We start from the raw sequence: 11,876 nt of genomic DNA on the forward strand, positions 1-11,876 counted from the left end.
GTTTCCCTTCCTCCATGTCCCCTGCAGGAAGCAGAAGGTGGCTGCTGGCTCACCCTCCTAAGTGATCTTGGGTTTGCTGCTCCCTCATGGGGGACAAGGGGACTGGGTCCCAGGCTTTCTGGTAAGTCCAGTGCAGGATGAGGGGCACAGATCACTGAAATGCTCTGCCCTCCTCCACCATGGCGGTCGTCCACACACTGGGGGCACATGGAGCTGCATGGTGAGCTCAGGTCAATGTGGACTCATGGCTCTTCTCAGGGTCATTGGGCCACCACTCTCTGATGACATGGCATGGAGGAGGGAAGCTGGTGAGGTGCAGAGTGAGGGTGCTGACTGTGTCACTGGGGACTGGAGCTGAACGTGGCAGTGGGGTTCATTGTGACAGGATCGTACCCGTGTGGGACCGAACTGGCTGCCTTCAGTGCCAGTGCCCCTTGCTCCCTCACCTTCCCCCTGCCCTGCTGGTCTTCCTCCACTGACTCAGGGTTTCTGAGTGGACTGTGTGTGCCTCAGCTGGGTCCCTGGCTGTGCTCAGGGTGCACAGAGCATCCCTGGGCCAACTCCAGGCTGCAGCTGCCCCCCTCCCCCCAGCCCCTTCCTTGCTCCTCCAGCTCCCTGTTTCCATGGGTGGCCCCTCCCCTTCTGTCTCCCTTCTTCCACACAGGAGAGAACATGGGGATCTGGACTCTTCGCCTGGCTTATTTCTGCAGGAGGACATCTCCAGTGTTGAGGTGAGAGTGTGGTTGTCACCTTGGGAGGGGCCACCTCTTCCTCTGCTGGGGCTGTGGCCTTTGGGCTAGCTCCAGGGTCACCAGGAGCTCAGGCTGTGGATGCCTCTGGACATTGCTGGAAACAGCCCAGAGCATCAGGAGGGTTGCTGGGCCTCTAAGGGTTGGCCAGACTGTCCCATCACAGGCACCCCTTGGCGTCCATCTCTTGGTGACATTTCTGCGTTTGCCAGGGTGTCAGCTATGATTCAGCATTGTTTCTCTCTGTCCACAGGGGGGACACTTCTTCCCACAAGTGATAGGGCAGGTGTCAAACCAGCCTTCTGCTTTTCAGGTCAGCTGTGGGGCCTCCTTGCAAGGACCCATCACTGGGACTCCTGCATAACACAGTGGCAGAAAACTAGCCAGGCTCCCCCATCCTCACGTCCCAGGTATGAAGTCAGCCATGCTCTGAGGGCCTCAGCTGCCTGTGACATGGAGGAGGTGGGGATGCATTCCTCAAGACGCCCTCTCCAGGGTCCAGCACACCGCTGGCCGGCTGTCTGCAGAGCAGACCCTGTCTCGGCACGACTCCTCTCTGACAGTCTCCCAGGGGAAATGCCTGGCACTCTGAGTCCCATTTCTACCTGTGCCAAGGAGTCCCTGTGTGTACTTTAACTGACTGATTGGTGCACACTCTCTGTGCGTGTTTAGGAGGCTCCTGGGAGCTGGGATTCAGGTCCTCACTGGGTGGACATGGCCTCAGGGTCACTAGCGCAGCATCACTGTGGCCTCTGCTGCTTCCTCAGGGAGTCCCTTCTCACTGCTCTCTTCTGGGAGGGACATAAGGTACTGTGGTCAACCACACTCACATGCTGGGACAGAACCTGACCCTCCTGCTAAACTCCAGTGGTGCCATGGATGACCCTCTACCCCTCCTCCTGGCAGGCTGCTCTCCAGCCCTGGTGACCTTCCCAGGTCCACCTGCAGGTATTGCATAGCCCTGAGTTCCCAGGTAAAGCACTCAGTGAACATGCTGTTCCTGCCCCCATGACCATGCCCAGGCACAAGGCTGGTGATTGCCACTCTGCATCCTGGAACTGCAGGTGGTGACCTTCAGAGCCAGCTGTTAACAAGGTGAACAGGTGAACCCTAACCACAGTCAGTGATCTCTTCAGTTTTAGGCTGGGAGAAATGATAGTCTTGCAGATAAGGACCCCAGTGAATGGGGTTGTTAACGCCATTCTGTTTTTGTGTTGCCCTCAACTTCCAGTTGGAGAGGCCTAAGTCTGAAATTGTTTGAAATTAGTCTCAGCTTCCCTTCTGACCAGTAAGAGGTTGGCTGGATCAGGAAGTACTGCTTTTTGGAGTTTTGTCCACATGGACCAGATCGGTGCACTATCAGGCTGGGATTGCTGCAGAGTTCCATGAGTGAGGTTCCAGAGGCTGGGCCTGAGGGCTAATCAGGACTCAGGGGATCTTAGATCAACACACCCCTAAGGCCTGGCAGTTGCTGATCTCTGTCAGGAGCTGGATCTCATGAACCTCTCAAGAATTCTACTCCAGGCACCAGGGAGCCAGTCCTGCACACTTTCTGCTGCCTCCAACACCATCTTCCCAGGCTTCATCCCTGGGTGTATTCGTACCTTTCAGATTCCCAGCCCACTTCAGCTGGTTCCATGAGCCACCAGACTCAGAGAGGAAGCCAGTTGCACTCCCCTCCATTTCTCTGACTTGAATCCCCTGGGCACAATCTTCTCTGTGTTCTGCTAGGTGCACCCTAGGCCACATGGTAGGTGCTTGCTAGGATGGTGTGGCAGTGTTTGCTCTATATCTGGGCTCCATGGCAGCAGCTGCAGCAATTGCTTCAAGGTGGCCCCTGCTTCTGCTCTCTGTGGCCAGCTGAGAAACAGAGAGTGCTTTTCAAGCACCAGTGCACAGAGGAGCCTCTGGGTCAGTAAGTGTAGGCAGATCTTGGTCTCCTGTTTATCCCCAAATCTGGGTTTCTCTATGTTGTCCCTCCTTCTGTGTTGAATCAGTGCCATCATCACTGCCACTGATATCCTTGGTGCTGCAAAAGCTGGGCTCCAAGGTACCCTTTCTTCTTCGTTTACTGTCCCAAATTTCTAAGTCCTTCAGCCACTGAATGTTCAATATTAAACTTTAGTGAAACCCCTCTTTCACCCACCTTGCTGAGAAGCAGTCCTCCTGTGCTCAAATCCTAAGCCTCAGAGAGACAAGGAATACAGCTTTCTTCTACTCTGCTATCTTCTGACCCCCCTAAATTGTGTTAAAGGTTTAAGTCACATGAGCCCAAAGGCATTTGGATCCATTTCTTTTCTTTTCTCAAGAGTACTTATTTATCCATTAGCCAATTTTGGCACCTGTATCAGGTAACATACAGGTAAAAGCACATGTAATCCAGCTTGCACACCCATACGTAGAAACAGACAGGAAACCGGGGTTGTATAACTTATCTAGATTTAACATTGGCCAGGATTTTTTCCCACACATATTTACTGGTGAGTTATAGTTGTACATAACGGTGGGGTTTGTTGTTATGTATTCATAAGTACACACAATAACTGGCTGATATCATTCCTTAATATTTCCTCCCCGCCTTCCCTCCTCCCTTACCCTGATCCCTTTCCTCTACTCTACTGATCTCCCTTCAATTTCCATTAGATGTCCCCATCTTTCCCTTTTTCCCTCTCTAGCTTCCACAGATGAGATAAAATATGTGACCTGTGACTTGCTGAGTTTGGCTTATGTAGCTTAATATACTGGTCTCAAGTTCCATCCATTTTCCATCCATTTTGAAAATGACATAATTTCATTTTTCTTTATGACTAAATAAAACTCCCTTGTCTGTGTATGCCACATTTTCTTTATCCATTCATCCATTGATGGACATGGAGGCTGGATCCAGAGTTTGGCTACTATGAATTGTGCTAAACATGGGTATGCACAGATTGCTACATACAGAATGCTGACTTTAATTCTTTAGGATAGATACTGAGCTGTGGCATGGCTGGGTTACATGGTGGCTCTGCTGCTACTCTTTGGAGAAGGCTCCATACTGATTTCAATAGTGGTTGTCCTAATTTACAACCCCCAGCAGTGTAGAAGTGTTCTTTTCCCCCCACATCCTCTCCAGTATTATTATTTATTATCATTTGTCTTCTTGATCACTGCCATTCTGACTGGTGTGAGATCAAATCTCAGTGTAGTTTTGATTTGCATTTCCCTAATTGCTAATGATGTTGAATATTTTTCATATATCTGTTGGCCATTGGTTCTTCTTCTTTTAAGAAATGTCTGCTTACTTCATTTGCCCATTTATTAATTGGGTTATTTGGTCTTTTTTTGCTTGTTTTTGGTGCTGTTTTGAGTTCTTTACATATTTTAGATACTAATCCTCTATTTGAAGAGTAGCTAGCAAAGGTTTGTTCCCATTCTGTGTCTTCTCTTTTCACATTTATAATTGCTTTTTTTTTTAGCTGTGCAGAGCCCTTTGATTTGATGACATACCACTAATTAACTGTTAGAATTATTTCTTGAGATTTAGAGGTCCTATTGAGAAATTAATTACCGGTGCCTCTATGTTGGAACATTGACCCTTCATTTTATTTTAGCAGTTTCATAGCTTCTGAAATGAGTCCTAGGTCTTTGATCCATTTTTGAGTTGATTTTTGCAGAGGAAGAGATTAGGGTCTAGTCTCATTCTAAATATGGATAAGCAGTTTTTCCAGCACCGTTTGTTAAAGAGGCCGTCTCTTCTCCAGTGTATGGTCTGGGTACCTTTTCAGGGATCAGATGATGTTATCTGTGCAGGTTTGTCTCCTTGTCTTCTGTTCTGTTCCACTGGTCTGTGTGTTGTTTTCAGGCCAGTGCCCTGCATTTTTTGCTGTTTTGCTCTGCAATATAATTTGAAGTTAGGCATTGTGATCCTCAGGCATTGCTTTCTTTCTTTCTTTTTCTTTTTTCCCTTAGAATTTCTTTGGCTTTTTTGGGTCTTTTAATTCTCAAAATGAATTTGAGAACTGTTTTTTTTCTCTAGTTCTGTGAAGAATGTTATTGGTATTTTTGAATCTGTATATTGCTTTTTAATAGTTTACTATTAAATATTACATTATTCATACTGTCTGTCCATGAAATGGGGGGTCTTTCCATTTTCTTATGTCTTTGTCAATATCTTTCTTTAGTGTAATAGTTTTTATAGTAGAGGGCTATCACCTCTTTGGTTATATTTGGTCTTAGGTATTTATTTTTTTAAGGTTATTGTGAATGGAATTGTTTCCCTGATATCTTTCTTAGCAGATTCACAGTGGTATATGGGAAAGCTATTGATTTTTGCATGTTGATTTTGGAACCTGCTACTTTGGTGAGTCTATTAGTTCTAGCAGATTTTCTAAGTACAGTATCATTTTGCCTGCAAACAGTGATAATTTGACTTCTTGCTTTCTTGTTTTTATTCCTCTCATTTCCTCCTCTTGCATAATTGCTGTGGCTAGAATTTTTACTGCTATATTAAATAGGAGTGGTGAAAGTGGATATTCTTGTTCCTGATTTTAGAGGAAGTGGCTTCAGTTTTTCTCCATTTACGTGATTTTATCTTGGGTTTTTCATATAAAGCCTTCATGCTATTGAAGGTAGGATCTTTCTATCCCCAATTCTTTAGTGTTTTTATCGTGATTGGGTGCTGAATTTTGTCAAAGACTTCCTCTGTATCTGTTGAGATGACTAAGTAATTTTTGTCAGTATTTGTCTTTATGTGATAAATTTATCAATTTGCATGTGTAAAGCAGACCTTGTAACCCTGAGCTAAAACCAATTTGATCATGATGTACAGTCTTCTTAATACGTTGAATATAATTTGTTACTACTTTTAAAGGATTTGCATCTAAGTTTGTCAGGGATATTGGTCTGTAGCTTTCTTTCCTTGATATGCCCTTATCTGGTTTCGGTTATGAGTGTGATTACGACTTCATAGGGTGAATTTGGAAATATTCCATTCCTTTCTGTTTCATGGAAAAATTTGGGGGAGCATTTGCATTAGTTCTTTTGTAAAGATTTAGTAGAATTCAGCTGAGCCTTTTGGTCCTGGGCTTTTCTTTGTTGGAAGGCCTTTTGTTACAGCTTCTTTCTCATTGCTAGTTATTGATCTGCTTAGGTTTTCTATGTCTTTATGATTCAATTTTGGCAGGTCACATGTGTCTAGGAATGTATCCATTTCTTCTAGGTTTTTGTTACTGAAATACAGGTTTTCAAAATGATCCTCAGGATTTCTATGATGTGTCTGTAGTGATTTCTCCTTTCTCATCTCTAATGTCATTCATTTGAGGTCATCTCTCTTTTTATTTGGTTAGTTTGGCTAAGGGCTTATCAATCTTGTTTATCTTTTCAAAGACCAACTGTTTTTGATCCTTTGTATTTTATTTTTAAATTCTCAGTTTCATTGATTTTGGTTCTGATCTTAATTATTTCTTTCCTTCTACTGGTTTTGGAATTTGTTTGTTCTTGTTTTTCAAGGACCTGGAGATGCATCATTGTGTTATTTATTTGGGATCTTTCTGATTTTCTTATGTAGGCACTCATAGCCATAAGCTTTCCTAATAGAATCACCTTGTTATTATTTCCGAGGTTTGATCCAAACAATTTTGAAATTTCTCCCCTTATTTCTTCTATCACCCAATCATTATTCAAAACTGTATTGTTCAATTTCCATGTGTTTATGTAGTTTCTGTGTTTTTTTCTGATTTATAATGTGATTCTTTTATGATCCAATAAGATGCAAGGAATATCAATCTTTTGTATTTGCTAAGAGTTGCTTTGTGGCCTAAAATATGGTCTATTGTGGAGAAGGATCCAAAAGCCACTGAGAAGAAAGTGTATTTGGCTCTTGTTGGATTAAATAGTCTGTAAATGTCTGTTAAGCCTATTTAATTTATAAAATTTTTCAGGTCCAAACAGTCTTCACTGAGTTCATGCCAAGATGAGTCACCTATTGATGATTGCTCAGTATTACTGTTCCTGGGGTCTATCCGAAGCGTAAGTGGAGCAGTGTCTGTTCACGTCATTAGGTATGCCAACATTTGGCTGGAACACTTACTATGAACATGTCTTCCTGTTGCATTGTTTCCCTTACCAGTGTGCAGGGCCTTCTTTGTCTCTTTAGTTACCTTTGGCTTGGTATCTGCTTTTTCCAGATAAAAAAACGGCTTACTCCTGTCTCCAGGCTCCACTCCCCTGGTACAGCAATTTCCATCCTTGAACTTTCAACTCGTGTCTATCTTTGCCTGTGAGGTGAGACTCTTACAAACAAAATATTGTGTTTTTTTTTTAACCATTCTGCCAGGCTATGTCTTTTAATTAGAGAGTTGAGAGCATTTACATTGAATGTATTATAGAGGGATCTTTATTAATTCTTGCATTTAAATTTATTTCTCATGTTTAACTTAGCCCTGATTCCCATCTGCTTAGTTTCTCTTCAAGTAAGCTTTGTTCATTTTTGAGTTGTGGCATTTGTTTTTTATGTATTATGTGTGGAGTATTTAAATATTTTCTGCAATGCTGGCTTAGTAGTCATGAATTGTTTTAGTTTCTGCTTAACTTGGAAGGTTTTTAATCTCTTCCTTAAAAGAAGAGATAGAAATCTTGGTTGGCAGTCATTTTCTTTCAGGATTTGGAACATATCATTCCAAGCCCAACTTACTTTTAAAATCTTTACTGAGAAATCAAAATTCTGCTTGGCTTGCCTCTAAATGTGACTTGATATTATTCTCTTGAGACTTTTAAAATCCTATCCTTTTTTTCCTGTATGTTAGGCATTTTAATGTTCCTCTTTGGTCCTGACTATTTGGGGTTTTAAATGTCTCCTGCATCTGGCTGACCATCTCATCCTCAAGGTTTGGAAAATTTTCTATCATTCTTTTTCTAAAGAGTTTATGCATTTTAGTAGCCTGCATATCACAAACTTCTTCAATTCCCATGATTCTTAAATATGGTATTTTACTGTTGTCCCTTCAGTGCTTTTCTGATTTTCTTGGAATCTATCGATCATCTTATAATAATTCTTTTTAATTATTTCTATGATATTCATCCACTTCAATATCTTTGGAGCAGTGGCTGGTGAATTGTGACCTTAGGAGGTGTTGTGTTATTTGTTTCTCCTATTTCTTGTATTCCTGTGCTGTGTTCATGCATCTGTTGGGTGGTTCCTCTTCCACTCCTCTGTGTGGGTCTACAGAGCACAGTCTTCACTTGCCAATGTCCTAGAGTGATCTAGACAGAGACCCCCATAGGTCTGGCATCCACAGTCTTGACAATTCCCTCCACGGGCCGTCGCAGTGGATGTCTGTAAGTGGAACCCAAGGGCCACCGCCAGCTATTCCTACTTCAGACCTGGTTATTAATTTGGGTTCTTGTCTCTTTTTTTCTTTTTACCAAGTAGAGCTGAAGTTTGAGGGTCATTACTTTGTGTGTGGAGGAAGGTGCACTCTCTCTCATCTGGGTTTAGTTCAGCAGCAGTCTCTCCTCCTTGTGAACTTGTGGTGTCCCTGCAGATTCCCAGCACCTCACAGAATAGGGAAGAAACAAATAATAGCCACAAACAATGCAAGAAATATACAGCATTAGAACAAATGCACAGTCCTTACTATGATACTCACAACACTAATTAACAAGAGACAGGAGAGGTGGGGTCAGCAATTGCCAACAGCAAGAAGTCAATAGCCATGATCTAGATGAGCACTACACAGCAGTTGCCAGCCATGTGGTTGATGCTGGGAGACCTGCAGCAGCATGAACAGGGCAGGAGTTATGCAGACCAAATGTTCTAAAAGGTGCTGAAACTACAGCTCATTGTAAAAGAATGGGATAGAAAGGTAGGAGAAAGTTTAGAATGCTCAAACTGAATGGAAAGAATGCACAAGAGTAGTATCCAGCAATGGTTAAAAGAGGGAGGAGAAAAAACAGAGAACAAGAAGTAAATGGAAAGAGAGAGCAAGAGAAATTGGCTGTTAGTGGGAAAAGAAAGCAGGGGAAGAGAAACAAACAAAACAAAACAAAGGAAAAACAAAATAAACAAGAAAAACTTTTAACCCTGAAGAGACAACATGGGGTGCTGAGAGCCATAGCCGAGTCCGAAAGAAGCATGGCATTTTTGCCAGAACGGAGTGGTTGAGAGGTGATGCCAGCAAGCCATTGAGATGATAATGGTTATGTTAAGTGGTGTATATTAGACCCCTGCTGTCCGCCTTGGCCTGCTACTTTGGAGTTCTCGCGGGGATTCCTGGAGAGTTCCCATTGGCTGGGGAAGTGCCGGAGGAGGGATTTCCGGTTGGTGGTTCCTGGAGGAGCCGCGTCAGTGGCGTTCAGGAGAGTTCCCGAGGAGCGTGTGTGGAGTGTGCTGGTGGAGTTCAGAAATAAAGTTTGTTCCTGCTTCAGTGGCTCGTGATTTGTGCCCAGCCAGACTGTGGCAATGGGGAAAAAAGGACTGTCATAAAAATTCTAAAAATGAGAAAAGGGAAACAAGTATGTAGGTGTGTAGACCCAGGAACCAATCAGCACAGCAAGAACAATAATGAAAAAGGGAAGAAAGAAAGAAAAAGAAAAAAGGAAGAAGGAAAAAGAAAAAAGAAAAAAGGAAGAAGGAAAAAGAAAAAAGGAAGAAGGAAAAAGATTCTTCATGAAAGTGAAAAACATTGGCTCCACTTGGCTGCACTGAGGTGGTCCAAACCATCGTCATCCCAGTGGCTCAGGAGGCCGAGGCAGGAGGATGCAAGTTCAAGGCCAGTCTCAGCAATTAAGTGGGACCTTGTCTCAAAATAAGAAGGGCTGGGGATGTGGCTCAGGGGTTAGGTGCCTCTGGGTTCAATCCCCAGTACTGGGGAAAAAAAGGTGGAAGTTTGCTGCATATGCCTGAGTGTCTTCTCCAGTTTTCTTGAGCTATGTACTGGGGCTGGGGTGGGGGTGGGGGCTTGGACTGGTGACCTCTTCCTCTTTCTGTCACTTATTGAGCTGCAGCTAGAGGGGCCTGAAAGTGAGGCTGGTTAGAACAGCTCTGAGCCTCCCTTCTCACCAGGATAAGGTGGGATGGGGTGGGAAGGGCTATCAGCTGGAATCTTTTGCACAGACCAGATCCATGTACTGCAGGGTGGGCTGCGGCAGAGTCCCAGGAGGAGGTTCCAGAAGCTGGGGCTTGGGGACACTCAAGCCCTGAGGGCTGTGCTGGGTGGAGGCTGCTCTAGAGAGATGAGATCAACACACCCTGGCTCCGGGCAGAGGCTGATCTTTGCTGGGGGTCTGCACCTCAGGAGCCTCCCAGGAGGAGGACTCCTCTCCACCCATCTGTGGCCCACAAACATCGTCTTCCTGGAGTGCACAGCAGGGCACGTCCCTCTACCCCACCACAAGGGGGTGCTGAGGCTCCACTACAGAGGTAGAACCACATCCTCAGCCCTCGGTTACAGGACTCACCCCAAGGGCCTCTCTCCTCCCCGAAGCAGGGGTTGGGGTGGCACGTCCCTACCCTCTGCTCCATAGTGGTTTACCTGGGACCCGCCTCTCTGAAGCCATCTAGGGCTCACCAAGATTGTCCTTGTCAGCAGAAACTCAGATTAGTTGGAGGGGGCTTCCTGTGAATAACAGAAGAAACCCCTGAGACCCTCCCCACAAGAAAGTTAGTAGGTGTTAAGGAGATCACGCTGGGACGAGGGAGAAGAAAAATATGTGGTTCTTATAAAACCCCAAAGCATTGGAGGTAAAAGTGTAAGCACATCTGTGGACTGACAAAGCCAGACTTCAAACTCAGGTCACACCCCAGAGCTCGGCAACCACCTAGCCTTTATTAGGTTATCAATGTCCACTCACTGAGTCACTGAAAGCACCCTCAAAGGCAGACATAATTACAAACAATGAACAGTGCAGCAGTAACAACACAGATGTGAAACACTGGTGCATATCAATGTCCACAGGACCGGATGCCAGTCATCACACACATACACAGAGCATATGTAACTCTTCACGGTCACGATCAGCACACTCCCGGCAGGGCTCCAGCACAGAATCTGAGTGCATTCTTCACGTCCCTGTTCCTCAGCGTGTAGATGAGGGGGTTCAGCATGGGGGTGGCCACGGTGTAGAAGAGAGCTATGAACTTGCCCTGCTCGTGGGAGCTGCTCTTGGCTGGCTGCAGGTACATGAAGAGGATGCTTCCATAGAACAAGGACACAACAGCCAGGTGGGAGGAGCAGGTGCTGAATGCTCTTCTCCGCCCTTCTGCTGACCGGATCTTCAACACAGCCTGGGCAATGTGTCCGTAGGACACCAGGATAAGACCCAGCGGTAAGACCACAAAGATGAAGCTAGCAACGTACATCTCAACTTCATTGAGCCTGGTGTCCACACAGGCCAGTTGCATAATGAGAGGCATCTCACAAAAGAAGTGGTCGATGCGATTGTGCCCACAAAGAGGCAGGAGCATGGTGAGCGTGGAGCCGACCATACTGGTGGTCAGGCCCCCAAACCAGGAGGCAAAGGCCAGGCCAAGGCAGAGCTGTGGGTGCATGATGACAGTGTAGTGGAGGGGCTTACAGATGGCAGCATAGCGGTCATAGGACATGACGGCCAGGAGGACACACTCGGTGGCCCCCAGCCAGTGGGACACATAGAACTGCACCACACACCCGCCATAGCTTATGGTTTTCTGTGGTCCCCAGAGGTTGACCAGCAGTTGTGGGACAATGCTTGTGGTGAAGCTGATGTCCAGGAAGGACAGGTTGGCAAGAAAGAAGTACATGGGTGTGTGGAGACGCACGTCCACACGGGTGACCAGGATGATGGTGGCATTGCCCAGGATAGACACCACATAGCACACCAAGACCACCATGAAGAGGATGGGCTCCAGTGAGGGGCGAGCAGAGAAGCCCAGGAGCACAAACACGGCAGGAGAACTTCCATTGGTCATTTCCAGCCTCTGACGCCCAAAGGATGGGGCCAAAAGGCCACCCACGCTGGGGGCACAGGACATGATGCAGGAAGCCATCTCACCACTTAGGAGCCAGCCTGCTCCCTGAGCTCTCAGAATGCTCCTGGATGGCTTTGTGTGGTCTTCCTGAGGCAGAGAGTCTGAGTGAGAGGCCTGGACAGGCATGGCCCAGGGAGATG

At 45.7% G+C, this 11,876-nt stretch overlaps 1 protein-coding gene across 1 annotated transcript; it reads right to left on the reverse strand.

The window, feature by feature from the left end:
* Window positions 1-1,478: 1,478 nt before the first annotated feature.
* On the reverse strand, window positions 1,479-11,676 carry LOC143400085 (olfactory receptor 2C3-like). The gene is made up of 3 exons (XM_076857356.2): window positions 10,782-11,676; window positions 8,184-8,291; window positions 1,479-1,540 (listed from the first exon to the last, which is right to left on the reverse strand). Exons 1-3 carry the CDS (start codon window positions 11,674-11,676, stop codon window positions 1,479-1,481), a joined length of 1,065 nt encoding a protein of 354 aa, XP_076713471.2.
* Between the last annotated feature and the right edge of the window lie 200 nt (window positions 11,677-11,876).

The sequence above is a fragment of the Callospermophilus lateralis genome, chromosome 5 (assembly GCF_048772815.1).
Source record: "Callospermophilus lateralis isolate mCalLat2 chromosome 5, mCalLat2.hap1, whole genome shotgun sequence".
NCBI lineage: Eukaryota > Metazoa > Chordata > Mammalia > Rodentia > Sciuridae > Callospermophilus > Callospermophilus lateralis.